This window comes from Esox lucius, chromosome 2 (genome assembly GCF_011004845.1).
Source record: "Esox lucius isolate fEsoLuc1 chromosome 2, fEsoLuc1.pri, whole genome shotgun sequence".
NCBI lineage: Eukaryota > Metazoa > Chordata > Actinopteri > Esociformes > Esocidae > Esox > Esox lucius.
This window is the reverse complement of record NC_047570.1, coordinates 13,832,687-13,855,293: the sequence shown is the minus strand read 5'-3', so window position 1 is coordinate 13,855,293 and position 22,607 is coordinate 13,832,687. Positions and strand designations below refer to the sequence as shown.

The 22,607-nt window shown below is 39.9% G+C and overlaps 1 protein-coding gene across 2 annotated transcripts; it reads left to right on the top strand.

Annotated features, from left to right (window-relative positions):
• The first annotated feature begins 2,459 nt into the window (after window positions 1–2,459).
• Window positions 2,460–18,384, top strand: LOC105015542 (ubiquitin-conjugating enzyme E2 Q2). Of its 2 annotated transcripts, none has more exons than XM_010878793.4 (13): window positions 2,460–3,137; window positions 5,068–5,172; window positions 7,309–7,431; window positions 8,598–8,654; window positions 8,861–9,001; window positions 11,923–12,007; window positions 12,112–12,172; window positions 12,398–12,488; window positions 12,588–12,646; window positions 12,834–12,882; window positions 12,980–13,075; window positions 13,822–13,888; window positions 14,119–18,384. In XM_010878793.4, the coding sequence occupies exons 1-13, from the start codon at window positions 2,979–2,981 to the stop codon at window positions 14,148–14,150; spliced, it is 1,125 nt and encodes a 374-aa protein (XP_010877095.1). In that variant the 5' UTR covers window positions 2,460–2,978; the 3' UTR covers window positions 14,151–18,384. The 2 variants fall into 2 exon arrangements, with proteins under 2 accessions (XP_010877095.1, XP_010877085.1); XM_010878783.4 differs by having other exon boundaries at window positions 8,861–9,016.
• The last annotated feature ends 4,223 nt before the right edge of the window (window positions 18,385–22,607 follow it).

Genomic DNA, 22,607 nt, shown 5'->3' with positions numbered 1-22,607 from the left:
TTGGAGTTCAGGAGATTGTCTTGACCAGGACCACACCCCTAAATGCATTGAAGCAACTGCCATGTGATTGGTTGATTAGATAATTGCATTAATGAGAAATTGAACAGGCGTTCCTAATAATCCTTTAGGTGAGTGTATATATCACCCATTCTTGGGAATTGGGACAAATCATGTCCTGATATTTATTTTAAGGATTTGTACTGGTATGTATGAAATAAATATGATTTATTAAATGTTTTGGCCAGATATATATATTTTTTCAACTTATAGATGTGCCCTGTGTCAGAAAACACCCGTGTCCCTGATAAGAATTTACAACTTTAAACAATTAGAAAATGTGTTAAAAGCCTTCAAAATCTAAAACTAACAATATCTACTGATAACATAGGTGTAAAAATTGTATTATAATCATCTTTGTTTTAAAATATATTTTTTATGAAAATGTTAAATTTGTGTCCCAGATTTTTGTCAACTCAGATTTTGGGGAAAACTTAATTGAATAAAACATAAAAATGTTTAGCTGTATCCTTAGGACCCCTGTCTCACTTCCCGGTTTCAGAAAAAGCATAAATTCTGCTCAAGCACCGGTGAGCTTTCTATTTTTTTATAAATTAATTAAATAAATAATATTGCAATCAGGTGTGTCTCAACCATAACAGGTCAACTCTGAAGCCCAAAGCTAAATAGGTATTATGAATAAAAAATCTCTATTTTGATTAGCATTAAGAGCACTCTTAGCAACTTATAAAAATAAAATGGCTATTAATTTTTTCTTTATTAGCATTTTTTGCAGCTAAGGACTTTAATTTTGTCAACTCAGTCAGGCACATAAAAAGTAATTGTATAATGTAAAACATGAAGGAAATGTTTTAATGATTTTTGTTGTATTAAATAGAACATTTTGTCAACTCTGTAAGATGTCAACTCCATCAACTCTAATGGAGTTGACATCTACGCTGGTGAGTTGACATAACTCTCAGTTCTCTTTAATAATTTAATAATGTGTTTGAAATTAGTACTTTATCTTCAATTAAGTTATTTAAATATCATTACTGCATTAATCAACTGTTTTAATGCATGTATGACTAAGAAGGCTAGTTACATTTGTATTTTTCAGATACAAATGGTTAAATACAATCTCTCATTAGAGGTGAAGAGGGACAGAAACAGTATCAGATAAAGAGAAGGGAGAGGATAAATAATCAGCCAGACTAAAAGGCAGAAGAACTACAAAGGGAGAGAGAAAGATGGAGAAAAATGGTTGCGGAAGGGGGAAATAAAATAAGCAGCAGACATGACTGAGCAGACAAGGAAATTAAAGAGGAGGACATGGAGAAGTTCTCAGAAGAAGTAAAGAAAGTGTAAAGAAGACTTTCACACCAGGTAGTCCATTAGATGAGCCAGGTGTTAGCTGACTGTCCCTTGCAGGAGAGAGGACCAGGAAAAGACAAGAAAAGGCACTTAAGAGAAATAGTCTTTAAAAAACAAGCTGCTGGGTTGAAGAGAGAGGGATAGTCTTAGAAAAATAAGCAAAGCATGCATCCAAATGTCTTGAACTCTCCACAAAACATGACTGAGAAAATTATTATCTTAAGTGACTTGAGAAATCCCTCAATTATGACCATGCTCCAAGATCCAACAGTTTGGAATATCTTCCAAATCCCTAAACGGAAAACAAAGGCAAATCTGAAATAATCAGAAAGATTAATGTTTGAAATGGCTTTCTTGTGTGCTTCCAGGTTTTTTTTATGTTGTGTCCTATTTTGTGTTTTATATGACATCAACTCCGTCAGTTGTCTGTCAACTCAGTCAGATGGAGTTTTTCAGTTATATTCATTAAATATATGTTCGGAATGATTTATAAAATGAGTTTAGGTCTATAAAATGTTTCAATAGTAAACCTAATTTGTGTTATTTGTGTTGTAAATTATATGATATTAATCTTAAAGACAAATTACATTATCAACTAAAATTCTAAGTATGAAATAAAAATATAAAAGGATAAATAAAAAAATAAAAAAATTTAAATTATTATTCAGCTAATTAAATAATCTATTTAATACAACAAAAATCATTAAAACATTTACTTCATTTTTACATTATACAATTACTTTTTATGTGCCTGGCGGAGTTGACAAAATTCAAGTCCTTAGCTGCAAAACATGCTAATAAAGAAAAAGTAATCATTGGGAGATTACAATGTTTAATAGCCAAGACTTTGATCTTATAAAATATATTTTCCCAGCATAATGAAGAGTAAAACATAAAATTTAAAAAAATGTTGTCCCAATTCTGAAGAATGGGTGATATATCACCCATATATACACACACACACACACACACACATCAGATATATATGTATGCATGTGTCTGTGTATATATGTCAGATATATATGTATGTAGTATGCCTATAATAGTTATATGTATATAATATAAACTGAGCACGCGCTGAATTGTGAGGGTTCGGGAAACGCCATCTTTAAACCCCAGAAGAGAAACCACCATTGAACGCCGGGGATCAACGACGTAGTCAGTGCCCGAGTCGGGTTTAAATTCTGCGGGCATCATCTGCTTATTGGCCGGAGGAAAAAATATATCTAATCAACGAATTGAAGGAATTGTAAGATCGCAACTAAACCACAATCCATGCTCTTGAATTTGTCATTTTAGAAAAGCTATAGACGGAAACAACAATAGACTGAAGACAACGAACGAGCAATCAAGGCGTTGTTATTGAGCTAGTGGTGGCGCTAACATTAGCTAGCTAGCTAGCTGTTTTCCATAGCTTACTTATTAGCTAGCTAAGTTACCCTGCTTTGAAGGCGCAGTGACATTCAGACAGCGTTGTTTTTGCGATACTTCGTATCTTCCCTTTGTTGCCACTTGCTCGGCTTGAGTTGGATTCGACTGCGTGACTGCAGTTGTTGGCAAGTCCCGACACCACCCTCCCCAGCGACTCAGCCGGAGATGCGTGGAAGATGTCGGTTTCGGGGCTGAAGGCCGAACTGAAGTTTCTGGAGTCCATTTTTGATCCAAACCACGAACGCTTCAGAATCATTGACTGGAAACCTGATGAGCTAAGCTGTCAATTTAACGTCACGGGAGAAAAACTGTTGATTATCCATTGCAACATTACGGTAAGCAGTTAAACAAGGCGATGTAGCTGGTTGGCTACTACTGTACTGTAGCTAACAACTCGTAGTTTAGAACCGAACGGGAGAATTGCTCGGAACATGCTTTTCTATTTTAGCTGGTGGAGCAAAGACAGTCGGGTGGACCATCAGTTAGCTAGATTTCTACTGAAGTTAGCCTGACCAGGTACTGTACTGTACCTAGCTATATATGTTTGGTAGCTGGTATCTTCTATGATGCGGCAGAACTGACACTACGGTAGTATTAGATAACAGTGCAATGTTGTCACTCTTTCTTGTAATGTTTCCATGTTCGCTGGTGCGGTGGAACAACAAACTGTAGCTACTTCTCAAACACGTTGACAACACTAACTAGTAAATTACTTAGACCGCTACCTAAACAAGGATACCCTAATATGTCTGTTTAGCCATATATGACACTAATGTTATTCTGAAAACGATTATGCTAGGATAGGCATGGTCTCTGCGTCACTGATGAAAATGGGTAGCGTAGTTGGCTACACTTCCGCATTTGCTAATGTCAGTTGAGAGGAAAAGTTTGTTTTATTGTCAATGTTAGCTAGCTAATGTTTTGTGTGTTGTACAGTAATTGCATGCTTGTGTGACTTCATGGCCATGATCAACGCAATAAAATCACGTGCTGGATCCTGATCTTGCCATCAGATTTCACTGATAGTTGCGAGGGGATTTATTTTGTGTTTTGAACCCACTATATCCTTCTATTGCTCTTCATTTGAATTAACTACGTTTATTACAGAAATTTTAACGACAGTTAGCTGATCTTGTTGCAAAACTATCTACGGTAGAAAATTAGGCTTATCTTTTTTTTGACCACCTTCTCAACTCCAATAATTCCACTAATGTATACCATGCACAACTTGGAAGCTATAGGTTTTACTATTGTTTGGAAAATTTTGTGACTTTATTGTAAACTGCCATATAGCCTACCAATTGGAGCATAGTAAAAAATAAATAATAATCTGGCTTCCTCTTGAAGCTAAGCAGGGTCAGTCCTTGGATGGCAGAACATATGCTGCTAGATATGTTATTGGCTAGCTTCCCTCGGGTCTTAAGATCAGATCCCTATGCCTCAGAGGGGGAAGATGACATTGCCCTGCATAGGGTGCCAGATTTCAGATGGGATGTTAAATGTCCTGACTCTCTTGTCACTATAGATCCCAGGGCCTTTACTGTAAGTACAAGGGTGTCCTGGCTGCATGTCCCATTTGGCCCTCAAATCATCATGGCTAATCATCCTCAGCTTCCAACTGGCATATTATTCCCCTCTCCTCCATGTAACTAAACTGCAGAACTGGCTAATAAAGGTAATTTCAATTGAAGGATCCTGGTTGCAAGAAGAGAACTGGTCATTAAAATCCTCTCCTCTGTGCTCAGGTTCTGGTTCAGAGATATTCAGGTTATCAGGAAATAATAGCTTGCTGGCAGCAGGATTGAAAAGCGAAAGTATCACTTTGTGGTCTGCCAGCTCAGTTGTTCAAGTTCTTTATTACATCAATACTGCAGTCAGTGCAAACCATAATAAATGAGAGCAACAAAATAATAGCAATGTGACTACAAAATACATGTAATCAATTTCATGTGTTCTTAAAGTGACTTGTTAATCAATTACAATACAAATGGGATTGCTCAGTTCTAGTTAATTTGTTTTGGGTGAATACTGCTAGTTTGTATCGTCTGATTCACTTGCAATTGTTTCACAAGCATACTGATTTGATTCAGTATCATTACTTGTGCTAATGAGTTTAAATAAGGCTTGTGTAATGGCTACCATCACCCAACACATGTTCCGTTTCTTTTCAATGTTATTGTTTCAAACAATGTTGTCGTATTTCTCCGGCTCATAACTGTGACTGTCTTTATGTCTTTCATTGCACTTGAACCCTGTGCATTACAGGAGTCTTATCCCTCCACACCTCCAATCTGGTTCGTGGAGTCTGATGACCCAAGTCTGACACAAGTGTTGGAGCGTCTGGAGGAGGTCAGAAAAGGCAGCACCCTGGTAAGATCTCAGTCCCCCGGTACTGACTAGGCCTAAAAACAGTGGTTGGTGGAGAGCTTCTCATGAACATGTAGCTTATTTCATTAGGTGCTACTTCCTGATTAGTTTGAAAGTATGTAGCGCATTCATCATGAGATGGTTACTTCACTGACTACGACTGGATTGTGGAGTTTTCTCTCCTTGCTTTCAGCCAAGTTAGTGCTCTATAGAAGATATGAAAGGCATCTAGTTCATTTAGGTTAATAAACTGGTTGTACTGCTAATGACAGCTAGGCCTAAAAAGACATCTGATGCAAGCTGGTACTGTTACAACCGACACTATGAAATGGGCCAGGGCAATGTTTTAAAGCACTGCTGAAATGAGACCATGAACATACTTTTCCCTGCTAACCTTTATTTTTTACCCACAATGTTACCTTTTCTATTCTGAAATAATGCATGGAAAAACAAAATGTCCACGTTGGTCTTTCGAAGATTGGTTGTAGAAGTAGGCAGGATAAGGCACTTTGGCTATTGAAGAAAATGGCAACCGATGAACATTGACTGCTGATGTTCTTTGTGTGAATTCAAGACATGGAAGAGGCTGTTTGCCATTGCCCTTCCAGTTATAAATGGTCATTTTAGAAGGCATTTATGTTGCCATTCCTTTATAGACTTCAGGCCCTGGTGATTCAGAATGATGGAGGCAGTAAATTTAAAAACCCACTTCGGGTTTCTCTAGGACTTAATGACCTATAGGTCAAATGTTCCTCCACTTCAGTCAAGCCCTGTGTTCTATTTATCCATTGTGGACCAGTAGTGCACAGATGGAGTGTCACTGGATCATTTGATGTAGCAGCCACCAGTATAACTATTCAGTTCATTTATGATTTGTGACCATTCATGCCAGATTGCAGGAGTTTCATGTGTTCTTCAGAGTGCTTCAGCTTCTTCTGGACCTCTCCCTCCTTCTCGCTCTCTCTCGCTCTCTCTCGCTCTCTCTCTCTCTCTCTGTGCCATACACCCCCCCCCCCCCCACATCCCTGTTTAATGTTTTAGTAACTTCTGTCTATTTGGCGTTGTAGTTTTATTATGGCCTGGTTAATGCTATTGGTAAAGGGGTCCGGGATGTGAGTTGAATGTGAAAAAATAGGGTGCCCTGCATTGCCCCCGCTAGCCTACTGCCAGGTTAGAGAATGAATGGGCCAAGCTGTACCTCAGCAGGGGATCCTCTGTGTATTGTGATCACACAGATCTGGCCTGCTGAGCCAAGCTCCATCAAAAGCAGCCAGATAATTGTGGTGTTAAATCATCTTTTGACTCCCCCTTTCAGCCCTTTGATCTGCTATAGAAATGCTTTGGAAGAAAGCTTGAAATATGTAAACTGAATTGTGACTGTATTTTTCAATGATATCTTTGAGATGAAGATTAGCCTACAATTTAAGATGTTGTTTAGCGTATAGCAAATGTCAATAAGGCAATGAATCTATCTATATGACAGTAGTGATTAAAACCTTCATGTTTATGCAATACCAAATAAGCAAGTTGTCATCACATTTCTACCAAGGTGTAATTCCACATATGTTTTGTTGTTGGGTTATTAGAGAGTGAACTGACTACTAGGCAATTTCATCCTGGTGTGAGATGACTGATTTAGTTCAGGACTGCACTCCACTCTGCTGCAGGACCGATTCTCGGCCTGTCTCCTCTGGCCTTAGTCCAAGCTCTTATCTGACATGTTTATCAATGTTTTGAAGTCAACTATGACCAAATGTTGCTCTATGGTTATTAGGAACTTAAGCAATACAAGTGTTTTTCAGGGAATTCCAAAGCTAAAGAACCTTTTCATGTGAATATTGAGATTCATTTGGAGGTCATGGCTGTCGTGCAAAGCGGCTTTCTGAATGTGGTTTATCTACTTTCTGTTGGTAGCTACATTCATTTTCAGTTTGTGTCCCAGCTGTAGCCTCTTCATAACTGGTTGTGTCACATGACAGAGAAGTGACACTGTACCTTTCATGTTGTATCTTTGCGTGCATTCTGCGGTGAAAGCGGCTGGAACATGTTTGTGTCCTATTATCTGTTGCTGCTCATCTGCTCCTTGCCTGACTGTTCTCTGTAACTCTCTAGCTGGTGTTGCTCCTCTATCCCTCCCAGCTCCTGCAACAGCTGAAGCGGCTCATCTGTGACCTGTGTCGGCTCTACAACCTGCCCCAGCACCCTGATGTGGAGATGCTGGACCAGCCCCTACCCGCCGGCCCGGTAGGACAAGACCGGAAGGTAATGTGCTCTCAATCTGTGGATTTTTTCTTCTCTTCAAGACCATGTTCTTTTATCCACCTAATGTAAGATTTGGGCCTAATCCCTTTCATTTTTTTTGTCAAAAGGACCAAAATAATTGAAGATATTTTGTTAATGGAAAGGTTTAAAAACCAATGTGAAGAACTTAAAGGGTGACTTGGGGCATAAAAAAGAATGGGCAAACTTTGCCTCTTTCTGAAATTGACAACAGACAAGGGGTGTGTCTTCGAAGGCAATTAAGTACCCCTCCACATACTGCTGTAGCACCAGAGTAGGTCTGTATTTTTATACATCTGTCCCAATTCTGTTGAATCTATTACTGAAGATATAGAAGTGTTGGAAAGACATTTAAGATGGGTGAAGGGGGAGTTAAAGGTAGACAAATAACACTCATTACTAAGCTTGATAAAGTGCATTTATAGTCCGTTCAATCATCCAATAGCATATGTTTTATTTGTGTCATATAGTGAGAGTTAAAGGGATGACAGTAGTGTTGACTTGGGTAGGGGTTCATGCTGTGTTACCCATTAGACTAACCCCAAAATACAGCAGCTTGTTAATAAGCTGACATTGTTGTAATGCCTACTCTGATTTGGACCCTTATGGGCTGGTAGTTTAAACGGATGCATGAAACATCAGTTATGATTGACACCCATCGTTGATGGTGACGACATCACAGTAAAACTAGATTTGTTTTCACTGTGCCGGAGAATGGCAGTGTACATTAATGTAGCACAGAAAGCAAACTGCAGGGCTTTTTCATTTTTTTTATACAAAAGCAATAACAATCGGATGAAACAGACTCATCTATAACATTGATTATATCACTGAAAAACGAGCACTGGTTTAGGTTGAAAGTGAATAGCTGTAGGCATTAACTATTCCAAGGCTCAAACCGTGAAAACAGGCTTGACATCTTTTAATGAAAGTTATTTTTCTATGAATTATTTTGGAGACCGCTCAACATCATAGTTCAGTCAACTAAATAGGGTTAGTTCTAATTTTAGAACTTTTCTTCAAATATCAATGGATCTACGGGGTGTTTCTATGCTACCCAGATGCAGGGCTAAACGATTGGCCAAGTCTAAATGTATCTGAGTGTGTGATGTTAGCAATGACCCTGATCTTATCTGTTGTTTCTTTAGCATGGGGTCACAGACGAGGTCACTTCTGAGGAAGAGGAAGAAGAAGAAATGGGAGAGGTCCTAATCCTTTTTCTTACATTTCATTTACAGTGCCTTACGCTACAGATATTAGCTGAACCATGCTGAGGTTGACATTAACAAACTAGTCACATTGTCAGTCACAAACGTTTAGATGTTGTATTTCATACAGTGTTGTTTGTACTGTTTTTCTCATATCCATGAGGAAAACAACTTCTTAGTCTGTTTTGTCATTGTACCAGCAGGACATAGAAGACCTGGACCACTATGAGATGAAAGAGGAAGAGCCAGTGGATGGGAAGAAGTCTGAAGATGACGGCATTGAGAAGGAGAACCTGGCCATTCTGGAGAAGATCCGTAAGAACCAGAGACAGGACCACTTGAACGTAAGTGCTCATTCGGTAAGGTGACTTTTCATACATTTTGGGGGGGGGGGGGGTCAATAGGGAAGTCATACTGGGACAATAGAATCAATGTGCATGCATCCATCCAACTGTTTACTGGACCCCTTGTCATATTGGGATGGAGTCAAATGTTCATGCATCCAACCAACTTCTCAGGTGGTTTTGCATTGATACATTTGCCATTTGTTCGCTGTTTGTTTTAGTCACCATGCAGTGCATCCAGGTTATGCTGTTTAGGGTTCCAATTTCAAACAAGGACACATAATCAACATTGATTGCATAGAAGACCTTGATTGTTACTTTTTCGAAATCATATTATGTAACATTTAAACAAAGATTTACCAACACTTTTTTTAATTGCTGCAGTTATATACAATATCACTAGACTGCTGTTCTAAGTGAAACACTGAACTTGTCTGTGTGGTCCCAAGGCAGACCAGTTTGCACTATGGTTTCATGACGTTTCTGTACGCTTTGTTGTTTGGCAGAGCTGCTGGAAGAGGGGTTTAGAGAGGGTCTCTGGGGCATGGAGCTGATTCTGCTTACATCCTTATCATCGTCTACAGCTAGACTTAATCCTCATCTCCACTTCTCCAGGGGCTTCAAGTGCTTAGTTGTTGCCGGTCCCTCTACTCCTCTTATGGGTTTTTCATGGCCACAGGCGCCAGAGCCATGCTTCTACGACCAGCCTCATTAGATACTAGTCAGACTAGAACTAGAGCTGGCATTAGCAGCAGTGGTTGAGTATTCCTTGCAGTTGTAGGCGTGGTCCTGTTACAAGGACGCCGATGACAATGAGTACAGTAGTACATCAATAGATCATAAGTGGAACACAAGATACAGTCAAGCCGAGTGACTGAATACACCTTGCTAAATAGCGTAGTGGTTAGAGAAGCGGGCTTGTGAACGATAGGTCCCGAGTTCGTATTTCGTCGCAGGGGATGCGGTGTGACCTATGAATTATTCTGTGTAGATGAAAACTACGCTGGCTAAAACCATTAGTATCTACATTATGGTAAGCCTGTAATAACTGTTTACGGTTATATTGCAACTGTTTCTGGTGGATTTTTGAAGTATGCATCCGTGCATGCGTTTTGGGTCAGGATAGACAAATACGTTTGCTGTCTACAACATACATTAGTTACGTTATAGTAAGCCTTAAATTAAACCGTATACGGTTATATTGCGACCATTTCTGGCATGGAAAAGGTCATCTTCGATCTTGCTAGCAATCGCTCAATTCTTAGAATTATTCCTAGGAAGTTAGTAGATATTAGTAAGCCTATTACTGGCTAATACGCTGTTAAAACAGCCAGTGGCAAAAGCAATACATACACACTATGGTGGAGATAAAGTTTATAAGCAACGTTAGTCAGTGTAACACAATCCTCAGTGGAGTCTAGCGATTGCTGAAAAGTGTAATGCCGTGGCGTAGTTGTTAAAGACCGGTCTTCCACATGAGAGGCACTAAGTTCGAATCTACTGAGAACAATGACATTTCTGGGTAGATTCCACGATTCTCTTGTCTTTTTACTTGATGAAATGGTTAGTTATCGTCGCCTTTATTGATAGTTATTGAATTAATGTCATTCACGAATGAAAGAAAAAAGTATGTGGTTTTGCCATGAAAGAAGATAGACGCTTTTTGTGGTGGAGGTAAACTTAGTAAGAAACGTTAGTCAGTTTAACTGTGTCAATGTCATTCATGAATGGCCAATTAACTATTAAAACGGCCAGTGGCAAAAGAGGATTTGTTCGGGATATACAGATGCCAGGTGTCATTATAGACGAGAGGCTGTACTGACACCCAACAAATGCACAGCTCTGTGATGTAGTGGTTAATGACTCAGCCTTTCACGAGGGTGATCCGGGTTCGAATTTCGATTTTCACTTTCCATTGGGGGCCGGCTGAACTGGGCTTGTCTGGTTTCGTGTTTAAATGTATAAATCTCCTGGTAAATAAGACAACTCAGTCCAGCCCCCTGCCTCACCAGGAGTGTAGCTGCACGTCCTAGAGTAGGGGCTCCTTAAGGGGATATACCAAGATACACAGCTGGACATTGCTTTATCAATTAAGAAACACCAGCTCATATTTCTATTTTGCCATGTTTTATTGGATAAAATGTTTTGTTGTGGAAATTTATATAAATTAATAAGAGAAGTCTGAATTCCAAAATGTTACCTTTATTAATTCAGCATATTAGAATAGATTACATTTTATTGTCATTGAACAGTATGAATACAGTACAATGAAATGCAGTTAGCAACTAACCAGAAGTGCAAATAGAAGAGGGCAGAAAATGTACAAGTACTATGTATAATGTAAGTGGGAAATGAATAGTGGTGTGATGAGGCAAAAGCAAATATATAAAGAATGCAACCATCACAATCAGATGTTACTGGTTACTTGTTCACTAGAAGTCCCTCCGTTTCCAGGGAGCCACTCCCCTTCCCAGGGCAGTAAGTGTCCCTTGTCAATTATCCCTTCAAGACAGTCAGGCTGCATACTTGCATCTTCAAAGAACAGATAGGCAACAAACAACCTTGCATCTTCACTGAATAGTGAAAAGCCCTGAACCCAGGTCATTCGTAGGTCATCACACATTAACAGAGGCCTGTAAACTCAGTTCCTCAACTGTATAAACAGAGGCCTGTTAACTCAGTCCCTCAACTGTATAAACAGAGGCTTATTAATCGCCTGCTCAAGTTTACTACTCTGCAGTCTTCTTTATTCTGGGGCCAAAAAAATCTTCCAGAACAGGCTGTTTGGGCCCTTTGAGCAGTTGGTTTTCTCTGCCTTACCCTTCATCATCCTGACAATCTCTCTCCTTATTATCCCCAGTCTATTGAATGTGCTGTAGACGTGGGCGTCAGTGTATTACCCTGCGTGCTGTGTGTTGCAGGGCGCCGTGTCGGGTTCAGTGCAGGCCTCCGACCGCCTCATGAAGGAGCTCCGGGAGATCTACCGGTCCCAGAGTTATAAGACCGGTAAGTCCTTCACTGTAGCGGAGCCGCACCGTTCCCAGATTACAAACCTCTATTGTTTGCTTTTGATTCAGCAGGCTCACTTATCAGATGACACTTTCTTCCAGGTATCTATTCAGTGGAGCTGGTCAATGACAGCCTGTATGAATGGCATGTCAAGCTGAGGACGTAAGTAACTGAATTGTGGGGGTGTGGACTAAAGTCTGGTGAAGTCTGGAAGAGCATGAATTCACATGAGTCTTCTAAGGCTTTGACCTCAGGGATATAATGCCTCGCAGATTAACAGTGCTCACCACTGTGTTTCTGCTCCAGGACTAATTCCCATAAGAGGTGAATATACTGTATCATTTTAGCATTTAACAATGTATTGGATGGCCACTTTTTGGTTGACAGGGTAGATCCAGACAGTCCCTTACACAGCGACCTGCAGGTTTTAAAGGAAAAGGAGGGAATGGATTACATTCTGCTCAACTTTTCATATAAAGTAAGTACATATGATGATGGTAGAAAGCAAAGAATTTCTTATCCATCATTTGTGGAAGTTTAAATGTGCCCCCCCCCCCCTTCCACCCACCACCTGCAGGATAATTTCCCCTTTGATCCTCCATTTGTGCGCGTGGTTTCCCCCGTGCTGTCTGGAGGGTGAGTAGTTCGGTTGGATGGTTTTGTTTTTCTGCTGTGTTGTTACTGTGTCCACGTTGCTCTCCTTGTGGAACTATAAAGGAGTAGTAGTCTCCGGACATTTACTGTAAACCGCTGAATGTCAGAAGCTTTTTTGTTTTCTATCTTCGTACTCTTAATATTTCCTGTCACTTGCTTTCTTTCAAAGTTATGTTCTGGGTGGGGGTGCCCTGTGCATGGAACTCCTCACAAAACAGGTAGGTTTTACCCACCTGAATGTCAGTTCAAAACATGTGTGTTTGTTTAACAGGAAGGGTAAATGCCTGTCACTGACACATTGCCTCTTGTTTGCAGGGCTGGAGCAGTGCCTATTCCATAGAGTCTGTCATCATGCAGATCAATGCCACTTTAGTCAAAGGCAAAGCCAGAGTCCAGTTTGGAGCCAATAAGGTGAGCTTTGTTTGTCCAGGGGAGCAGAGGTTTAATATGGATGTGGAATTTGCAGAAGTCTCATACTTAAGTAAAAAGACATCAATACAATTTCACAATTTATTACTTCCCAATGGGTGTGATAGGCCTTTCTATATCTGAAAATACTCTCAATAAAAAGGGTGGTCTGTTTGACCCTGTTCTTATATAGATAGAGGGTTGAGCTCCCTGCTCTGTGGCCAACTAAAGCCCACAGCACTTAATTTAAACAGGATGATGTTTTGTTTTGCCCCCTGGGACAGTGATGATGCTGATCTCCTAATGCAGGATCTTCAGAATCAGAGTCCACTTCATGCTGTCACTTCACACACATTCACTCAGTCTGCAGACTAATCTGTCTCTGGGCACCCAGTAAAATGTTTGGCTGACCAACAAGGCTGGGATAGTTACAGGTGAACTACAGTGTCAGGGACAACCACTTAAGAATAGCCCAGCTCACGCCACCTTAGTGTTTCCCTACCAGTGACTTGTAAAGTTGTGATTAATTACTACCTGTGGTTTAGACAATGTAGCATTAAGCTGGTATGGCAAAACTATTCCCAGAGGGAAGGTAGTACGCAGCCGGATTCTGCTTAGTTCAAATGTACTTCTAAGTTATGATGTGGTTTTTGGCCATTGTCTTCCCAATATTAATGAATTATTAAAATGCCCCAAACTGTTCATGTTTTACATCAGCAGTGAATGAATGGAGTGTGTTTTTGTTTCAGAACCAATACAATCTCGCCAGAGCACAGCAATCGTACAAATCTCTGGTTCAGATCCATGAGAAGAATGGTGAGTTACCATGTCCCTTTATGCAACTGTGTCATATTTGACCTTGTGTACTGAGATTACATTCCTCCATAAGTATAGCAGTCAGGTTCTGGAAATATGAATTACTATCAAGTATAAATATACTTTCATGTCAGGTTTGCAAATAATTGGATGGAGATCAAATACTTGCTAATATTTGACAGGACAAAAGTGGAGTGTTTGTCTGACTACATTTTCTTGTCTGGTCCTAGGTTGGTACACCCCCCCTAAGGAGGATGGGTAAGAGCAGCCTCTCCTTGTCTGCACAGGGACCACGTCTCTTAGGGACCCCCCCAAGCTTTTCTTTACCCCTCTAACTGGAATTGTTTTCATTGGGAGTTTAACACCCAACCAGTTCCACTCATTCTGTGACCATAAGAACCAACCAATGGGTAAAACCCCCTAACTGATCAACGACCTCATCCAATGCTTAATAGGGGATCCCCTGCCCTCTCACTATTAAGACATAGCTCCCTTGGTTTTTTTCCTTTGTTATAATATCGCCTGTAATTCCTTAAACATTGAATGGATTTTGTGCAACTCTCTTACTTACAGTTGGCAAGTGAAGAGGTTATTTAGTCCCTGTGATTTGGGGTTAAGGTTGAGGCATGGCTTTTGCTAGCAACTGAGGCTGCCTTTGTCTGGTGGTGTCAGAAGTGGCCAGTCATGGTAGTACACTGACAATGTTTCTAGCCCTGGTCAAATATGTTGCCATGCGATAATAAAAAACAGACATTTCAGTTGCTGGCGTGATAGCTGGCCACGTTTTCTTCTAGCCTGAAATGAACTAGCCATATGCTAGCAGGCTAGCTTAATTCCTGGGTGTGTCGCTAGACTGGGACTGAGATCCTTTGGCCACAGACAGGAACAGAACGGCGTTTCCTGTGGCACAGCGGAGGCAGGGATGGACAGTTCAACACTGGTGGAGGTAGACGCTCCACCACTCCCCACGGACAGCCTCTGACATGTCTATGCTTGTTTCTGTATAATGCCAAGATTCCTCCTGGCATAATCTCCTCCTGAGGCTAGTGTCCCTCAACACGCCTGGTTTGCAAAAGCCAAAGGCCTTGGACTGAGAGATACCGGGCTGTAGAGACTCCTCACCAGGGTGGGACTGGGACAGCTTAATGGAGGATATCCTGTTGAGCACAAGAGTTGGAGGCCACCTCCAACACCACCAACCCCCAATCTCCTCTCAGGCTGCTTTCGGAGTGTTTGGCTTCTCTCATCAGCATTCTGAAATATGACCAGGCTTTAGCAAAGGCAAGTTGGATTTAATCACTGTAATGTAGTTGAATTTAATGCCACATGTAAAACTTGTAAAGTTGTATTTCTGATGAATGGTTTTTAATATAAATCTGTGTGAGTTTTGGGAATTTGTTGAGACTGCATTAGTATACCCCTGGCTATAGCAGGGACATCTCAAGATTTTTTTCCGAAATCTAGAATAACAACACATTTGCTTCATTGATACTCCAGCAGAACTAAAAAAGGAACATCCTTAAACCATGTTTTTATGTAAAAAAAAACAAAATAAGACTACTACTGTGCTTTAATTTTTTTGGTTTTTCTGTATGAATTTAAATACCTTTGTGGTTTCATCATATGTAAAAAATTTACTCACCATTCCAGCAACACCTCAGTGGTCCTGTTTTGGCATTCCAGATCCACTGACCGAAAACCCCCGTGGCCAACTCCGTTAGCGTTTCAGTCATTTTAAACCCCTATACAGTGCCGACCCCTGCTAAATATCAGTCAGTGTGTCCACACAGCGCATGGCTGCAGTGGATTAGACTACAGATCACTCAAGAGGAACACTTCTTAGTTTCGGAAGAAGTTGCCCTCCCCTTCTGGTACCTTGTTTTGTATTTGATTAATAACCTATGACCTGACCTCCATACGACCTAGGGCACCTGCAATGGGAGGAGCTTTATGGTCTGTAACGCCCAACCATTCTCAGCAGTACCGTACCTGGCTCATGCCCAGTTTTCGATACGATTTGAACGATATGCAGAATACTGTGTTGTGTTATTGTGGATATCTTAAAGGGTGTTTTGTGTGGGTGTTATCCACGTTGTTAGCATTCTGTCATCCCCAAAAACAGCATAGGAACAGTCTTGTTCCTCGTAAATATTCTGCTTTATAGTTCAATGCTGTAGGTTAGCCCAAAACTCTTAACATGACATCCAGAAGTGTTCCTCATGTGAATCTGTGCAATAACGGGCATATAACATAAGTTCCATATACCCTGTTTTTTTGTTATACCAGCCTCCTGCATACCCAAATGCATCGCAATTTCCAAAATGGCTGCAAAATACTTATTGACCAAGCTTAATTTAGAGGACTGTTAGCAACAAAATTTGTTAATGCTTACCAAATGCTCCAAAATATGAATACTTCAAAATATGACTGCTACACATGGATATGTATGATGACATGGATGTTACTTTCCCCTATGCCCCCCCCCCCCCCATCCCAGATAGAACCTCCCTCTCCTCCTGTGTCACTGGAGATGCAAATTCAGGAATATATGCTGCAGACACGGCTTTACAAGGGAAACGTCACAAAATACAGAACATTTTCTTCCATTGATTACTCGTGTACTTCCCAGTTGGTTTCTACTCATAGGTTACAGTGACCATTGCTTTGAAGTTTTGGCTGTTGGACACTTTCTATGTTTCACCTGCCTGAATATCTCTAGCTAGTTATTAAGACTAGTGGTTGGCGAAGTGGATTGATGATGTCGCATAGTGCCATGTTACACCATGTGCTGGCATGGACAGGATGGAAACAAAAGCTGTGCCATTCTCAGAAACCCGTCTCACTGCCCTTGTTAAGCAAATCATGTATTACTAGGATCTAAATGAATACATACTTTGATACCTGAGGTTTGTTTGATCTAATACATTTTGTCATACTCAGATGGTTTTGGGTAATCAAGTATGTGGAGCATGTGATATCCCAGTAACTTTGAGACCAAATATATTATATATCGAAGTGTCTCTTGAAATTCCTAAGGGTCTATGCATATTCACAAGGCTACTATAGCATCTCACTCTAGTGAATACACTGGCAACTGATGTCCATTCCACTCATTGGGAAGTACAAAAACATATTCCAATAATGTATTTGATGTATTTACCAATTCAAAGAGAGTAATAGGCGGGTGTAGGATTGACAGTCTGCCATTCTGATCTGAACCAACCCCATTTTGAAAGTGTATACACAAGCATTTCCTCAGTAGGCCTTCAGCTCTCACTGGTCAAATCTGAACCATGATATTAGAAATCAAGAGGTGATGGTCTATGGCTGCAAATATAGATGCAGTGTTTTATGCTTCAAATCACAGATTGGGCACATCCTTAACTGCATGTAGCTCATAATCATGTATATTAAGATATTTTAAAGCAACACCATAGTAGTTCTCTATTAGTTTGAACATTAAATGTATTTCAGTATGTCTTAAATGTATGCCTGTGGGTTTATGTAGCATCTTCATCTTGTAATGCAGTCAACTCCATTTTAATTTGTCACGTTATTACCGTTTTAAAAATTGCAAATTTGGCAAAATATGGCAACTTGGAAGTTACCGACCGTGGCCCAGAAATAATCCTCCATTGTGTATAGTTAAGATTTGTACATAAAGTCACCAGGAAGGAGACAAAATAATCCTACAAGGCACTTTGCTGTTTTCTGAGTGGTTTGAGTCAGCCATTAAATGTTTTCAAGTGCGTCTTCGGTAACAATGGCTTTGGGTAACAGCTCTGACATTTAACATTTAATGTACAAAGTTTTAAACTATGAATATAGCCGTAAAATGGCTTTATTAAACAGGCAGGGTAGTTGTAATCCAGGAAATCTTTTCATCCCGTAACTCTTGTGTTAGTTGTGGACAACCTTCACTCTGTAATGACTAGGGTGTAGACAAGACAGTACAGGTTTGTTGGGTTGGATCATTTCATTTTGTTCACGCAGGTTGGTAGAGGTTCCTTTGTAAAGCCCATATCTAGTGTGTTTCTAAAGGATAACACTCCAACACTGTGCTGTTTAAAATATACACTCCCAAATGTATTTTTCTCAAATTAAATAGGAAAACAAATTATGTACTATTCTTTCTACCCCGGAGCAAGACCATGACTTTACGGTTTTGAACACCGTCATCAAATGGGCCTTTTCTGTTTAAGGCCCAATGTCTGTAATTTAATGTCAATTGTGCAGTGAATTACAGCTTATTTTACACAGATCCAAACCAAGTTGTCTGACTAACAACCTAGTACTTTGGGACATTTTGGTTTAAGACCTGAAACTAATTATGGGTTCCTTTTTATAGCCTCATTTTGTGGTGGGCGGATTATAAAGTCATGCACTGTTAGCATGCTTTGGTTTTATTTTTATTTTTTTCATTGGAAGGGTAATTTTGACCATGTATAGTGATTTGTAAACTTGCATCAAGTTTATGAATAAAGAATTTTATGAAATATTTGTGTACTATTTGAGAGTACATCCATTTGATTTTAATCTGTCTTCTAGAATGGTCTAAAACATTGACCTGGGGACCATCAGAACCAAATAAGGCTGAGGAAACAGCTGATTGTAATGGTTCTGAATTATAATGTTGTTTAATGATGTTATACTATTTTCTGTATAGTGCCCTTGGTTCATTTTGAAGTATCCCATGTATTATTATAGCCCTGTGCATTTTAGCCATATCAGCATTAACATGACATCAGCCAAAACTTCAATCAATAACTTCATTTAACTCATCCACAATTCCCCTTAGGGCAGTTTCTCTCCAGAATGCTCACAATCTTCAGCCCCACTTATGTGTACCATCAATATGAGGACCTTTTGACTTATTACACTGGTGGTTACTGATGTGCTGCTGTGGTTCTTCTATTGGACACTTTTCATTTTGGTCAGTAGATGGCGATGTTTCCTCAACCACAGCAATCTTCAACAGGGGGTCCGAGGGGGCCTCAGAGAGCTGCCAGGTGAGCCTTGAGATGACATGGAAAAATCTTAAATAACAATAACTAGTTCGTATCGCTTTTATACTTAGGAAATCATTCTTATAGCACTTAATGCTGTGCAAAAGTATTTAAACACCTGACCAATTCTCATTGATTTTCAAATGTTACGCTCAATATTTTAAAACTCCGTTATTGTAAGGTGAGAGGCTTTGTTGGGACAAACTGAAAGAGCCTGTGGAAATGTTCAAACGACATGCATTGACATTTGGTAGAGGTACATTTTGCTGCAATAACTGTAAATAGTACTTTGGGGTATGTGTTCCAGCTGTGCACACAGATTCAAAGTGATTTTTCACCCATTAGCAGATCTCCACCAGGAGGTTTTGCGTGGTTATACACCGATCAGCCATCACATCATGACCACTGACAGGTGACGTGAATAACACTGATAATCGAGTTATTATGGCACCTGTCAGTGGGTCGGATATTAGGCAGCAAGTGAACATTGTCCACAAAGTTGAAAAAGTGAATGCTTGTACTGATAGAAAGGTGTCAGAACACAGTGCATCGCAGTTTGTTGCGTATGGGGCTGTATAGCCGCAGACCAGTCAGGGTGCCCATGTTGTGACCACTGCCGAAAGGGCCTACAATGGGCACGTGAGCATCAGAAGTGGAACACAGAGCAGTGGAAGGTGTCCTGGTCCGGTGAATCATGTTTCCTTTTACATCACGTGGATGGCGGGGGGCGTGTGCGTTGCTTACCTGGAACACATGGCACCAGGATGCACTATTGGAAGGAGGCAAGCCGGCGGTGGCAGTGTGATGCTTTGGGCAATGTTCTACTGGGAAACCTTGGGTCCTGCCATTCTTGTGGATGTTACTTTGACACGTACCACCTACCTGAGCATTGTTGCAGACCATGTGCACCCTTTTCATCTGCTGCTGACGTGTTGGTGCCAGATACCACAGCGCACCTCCAAAAGTCTAGAGGAGTCCATGCCTTGACAGGTCAGGGCTGTTTTGGCGGCAAAACTGAGATCTACACAATATTAGGCAGGTGGTCATAATATTATGGCTGATCAGTGTATAATGCAGATGGACTGCAATTTTCAAATAGTGCTGCAGATTGGGATTGAGGTCATGAGGTCACTTTAGGACACTGACCTTTTTGTCCTTGATCCACTCCAATGTTGCTTTGGCCCAGTGCTTGGAATCATTGTCTTACTGAAAATTGAAGTCCTACCAAGCTGAAGTTTTGTAGCTGGTTGAAGCAAGTTCCCTTGTGACCTGCATCCAGTCTCATGCCTTCTAGCAAACTCCAGAAGTGCATTCAGGTGGTACTTTCTGAGTAGCTGCTTCTTTCATGCCTCCCTCCCTCCCTTGTTATACAGAGCTCTTGGTATGGGTGTTACCTTGTCTCTCCATACATTGACCAGATTATCTCATGAGGCCAGCTGCTTCCTCACAACGAGTGAGCTGCTTTTCTAAGTGCAGTCTGACATTCTGTATTTACGATGTTCTTTTTTCAGTAGCATCTTTGTTTAAAATGTATAATCAAGTAGCGCATTGCAGGCTGACTGTACTTTTAACAAGCAATTTAACTGTAATAAACCCAATGAAAACATGAACTTTTGTAACAGTTTCAGTGAAAATAAAACAGGAAATATTTCATCGGTCATGTAAGGGGTCCTGAAATACATTCTTGGACCCAGGGGGGCCTTGGAGGCACAAACGTTGAGAACACAGCAGACACTTTTATCCAAGGACGCCTACAGTCATATGGGCATACATTTATTATGTATGTATATTGAGACTCCGGAATTAAAATGCACTAAGAATAAAATGTTCCAAGTATTCCTTTAATATAGTAACTTCCCACATTGTAATTAATGAGTTAGCTAAAGGTTACCTTAACTGAGTGTTTCTCAACCCTGCTCCTGGACTTCATCCTAAATCTAATGCTTTTGCTAATGGAAGGGCAATATAATGACTGGCTACTTTTACAAAAGTAGATACAATTCTACAAGAATATCAGATCTGGTCTACCTGCGTAAATTCACCCTGCAGGTTTATGAACAAATTATTATATTGTCCTTCCAATAGCAAAAAAATTTAAATAGGTTTATTGTTTAAATGGCTAGTAGGGAAATACATCTGTTTTTTACTCTTTTAATGGTCAAGGATATTGCACCAAGAAACTATACTCTAGTTGTTTTCTGTCTGAATGCAGTAGATTACCACTTGAGGGTGCTGGAACATTACTCTTACGGATTGCCACTGAGATTTGGTCCACAAAGAGGCTCAAACTAGAAAATGCATTGTTCTAAATGGTTAGATGGCCAAGTTGGACATGCCTTCCATTTTGTCTATGTAAAAGCAAAATTGCACCTACCGGAAAATGTCCTACCTGTTAGTCTGTTTGTTTAGTCTGAATCAAAACGAGATAGATACTTTAGTTTCCATCCATATTTAGTCCCATTGGGTTACACACTGCCCAAATTCAAGCAGACCAAATTTAGTAAACAAACCAGGCCTATCTTCTTTTTCCACATTCCACAGTCTCATTCCTTCTCCTGTCCAACTTTATCCACTTCCCCTACTTCCTTTCCTCTTCTCCTGTTCTTGTCTTCTAACTATAATGACATTAACATTTAAAAGATAGCACATCTACCTATCTCAAAATACACTGTTTAATATCAAGCAACATCGACCTCTTTTGAAAATGCTTAATGTTTCCCGTTTGTCTTAAGTGTAAGATTAATGAAAACTTAATATAATTTCAACAATTAAAGTATATGGTTTCTCCTCAATACAATACAACATTTACTTTCTCAATCAACTAACTTTACTATTATTATAAACATATTTCATTATCAACATGAAGCCAGTAAAAGCATTCATTAACAATCTAATTTTACAAATACATTTAATCATTTTAATTTGTGGTCATCAGTATGTTCCGCTATAACCTGTCTGCCTGGGCCAGCTGAAGGCCTGTACTTCCAAAGATACCAGCTGCCATTTACCACAGTATCCCAGGTTTTCGTGAAATAGACACAAATTGCGTATTCAAAAATGTTTTGTTTTGGAAGAAAGGCATGTGATTGGTTGACTGGTCTAGGAAGAAGGCAGAACTTGCATTATAAATGGACGAGCAAGCACATTAGTCCCTGTTCTTACTTTAAAATCCTAACCTTAACCCCTACCCAACATTTGTCACATACATTTTGTCCTTCAGGGCATGTATGAAAAATATTGTCCTGTTCAAATTAAACATCGGAAAAAGGGTAGATGTATTTTTCTTGAAAATGTGTTCCTCCTTTTACAAAGATATTGAGTCTTGAGCAGTCAAATGATGAGATTACGATTTTGTTTTCAGTTTTACTGTGTTTGAAAATAATTAAGTATACATATTAATGTTTAATAGTTACATTATTCAATCTTTAATTACATTAAAATACATACAATACAATCACACTGTGTATAGTTAAAAGGAATTACAGTTTGTTAATCAAATTGATGGAATGCATCGCTTTTTTTTCTGCTTCATGCCTGGGGGTGCTCCAGGGTGTGATTCAACTAGTCTAGATATCTATCTTGGACTGGTCACATTTACCGGTTTGAGAGACTTCATATATTTCCCAAAATTCCCCTCTAACTGTGGCGTAGAGGTGGCAGTGTAATTGCTATGAGATAGGTCTACAGCCACGGCTAACACTATTCTATTCTAA

What these genes read in the sequence shown, in the direction of transcription:
- LOC105015542 (XM_010878783.4), top strand. Translation starts at nt 2,979, where the DNA reads ATGTCGGTTTCGGGGCTGAAGGCCGAACTGAAGTTTCTGGAGTCCATT. An exon ending in GTCCCAGAGTTATAAGACCG is followed by an intron (nt 12,008 to 12,111) that starts GTAAGTCCTTCA and finishes ACTTTCTTCCAG; the next exon opens with GTATCTATTCAGTGGAGCTG. An exon ending in TGGAACTCCTCACAAAACAG is followed by an intron (nt 12,883 to 12,979) that starts GTAGGTTTTACC and finishes TCTTGTTTGCAG; the next exon opens with GGCTGGAGCAGTGCCTATTC.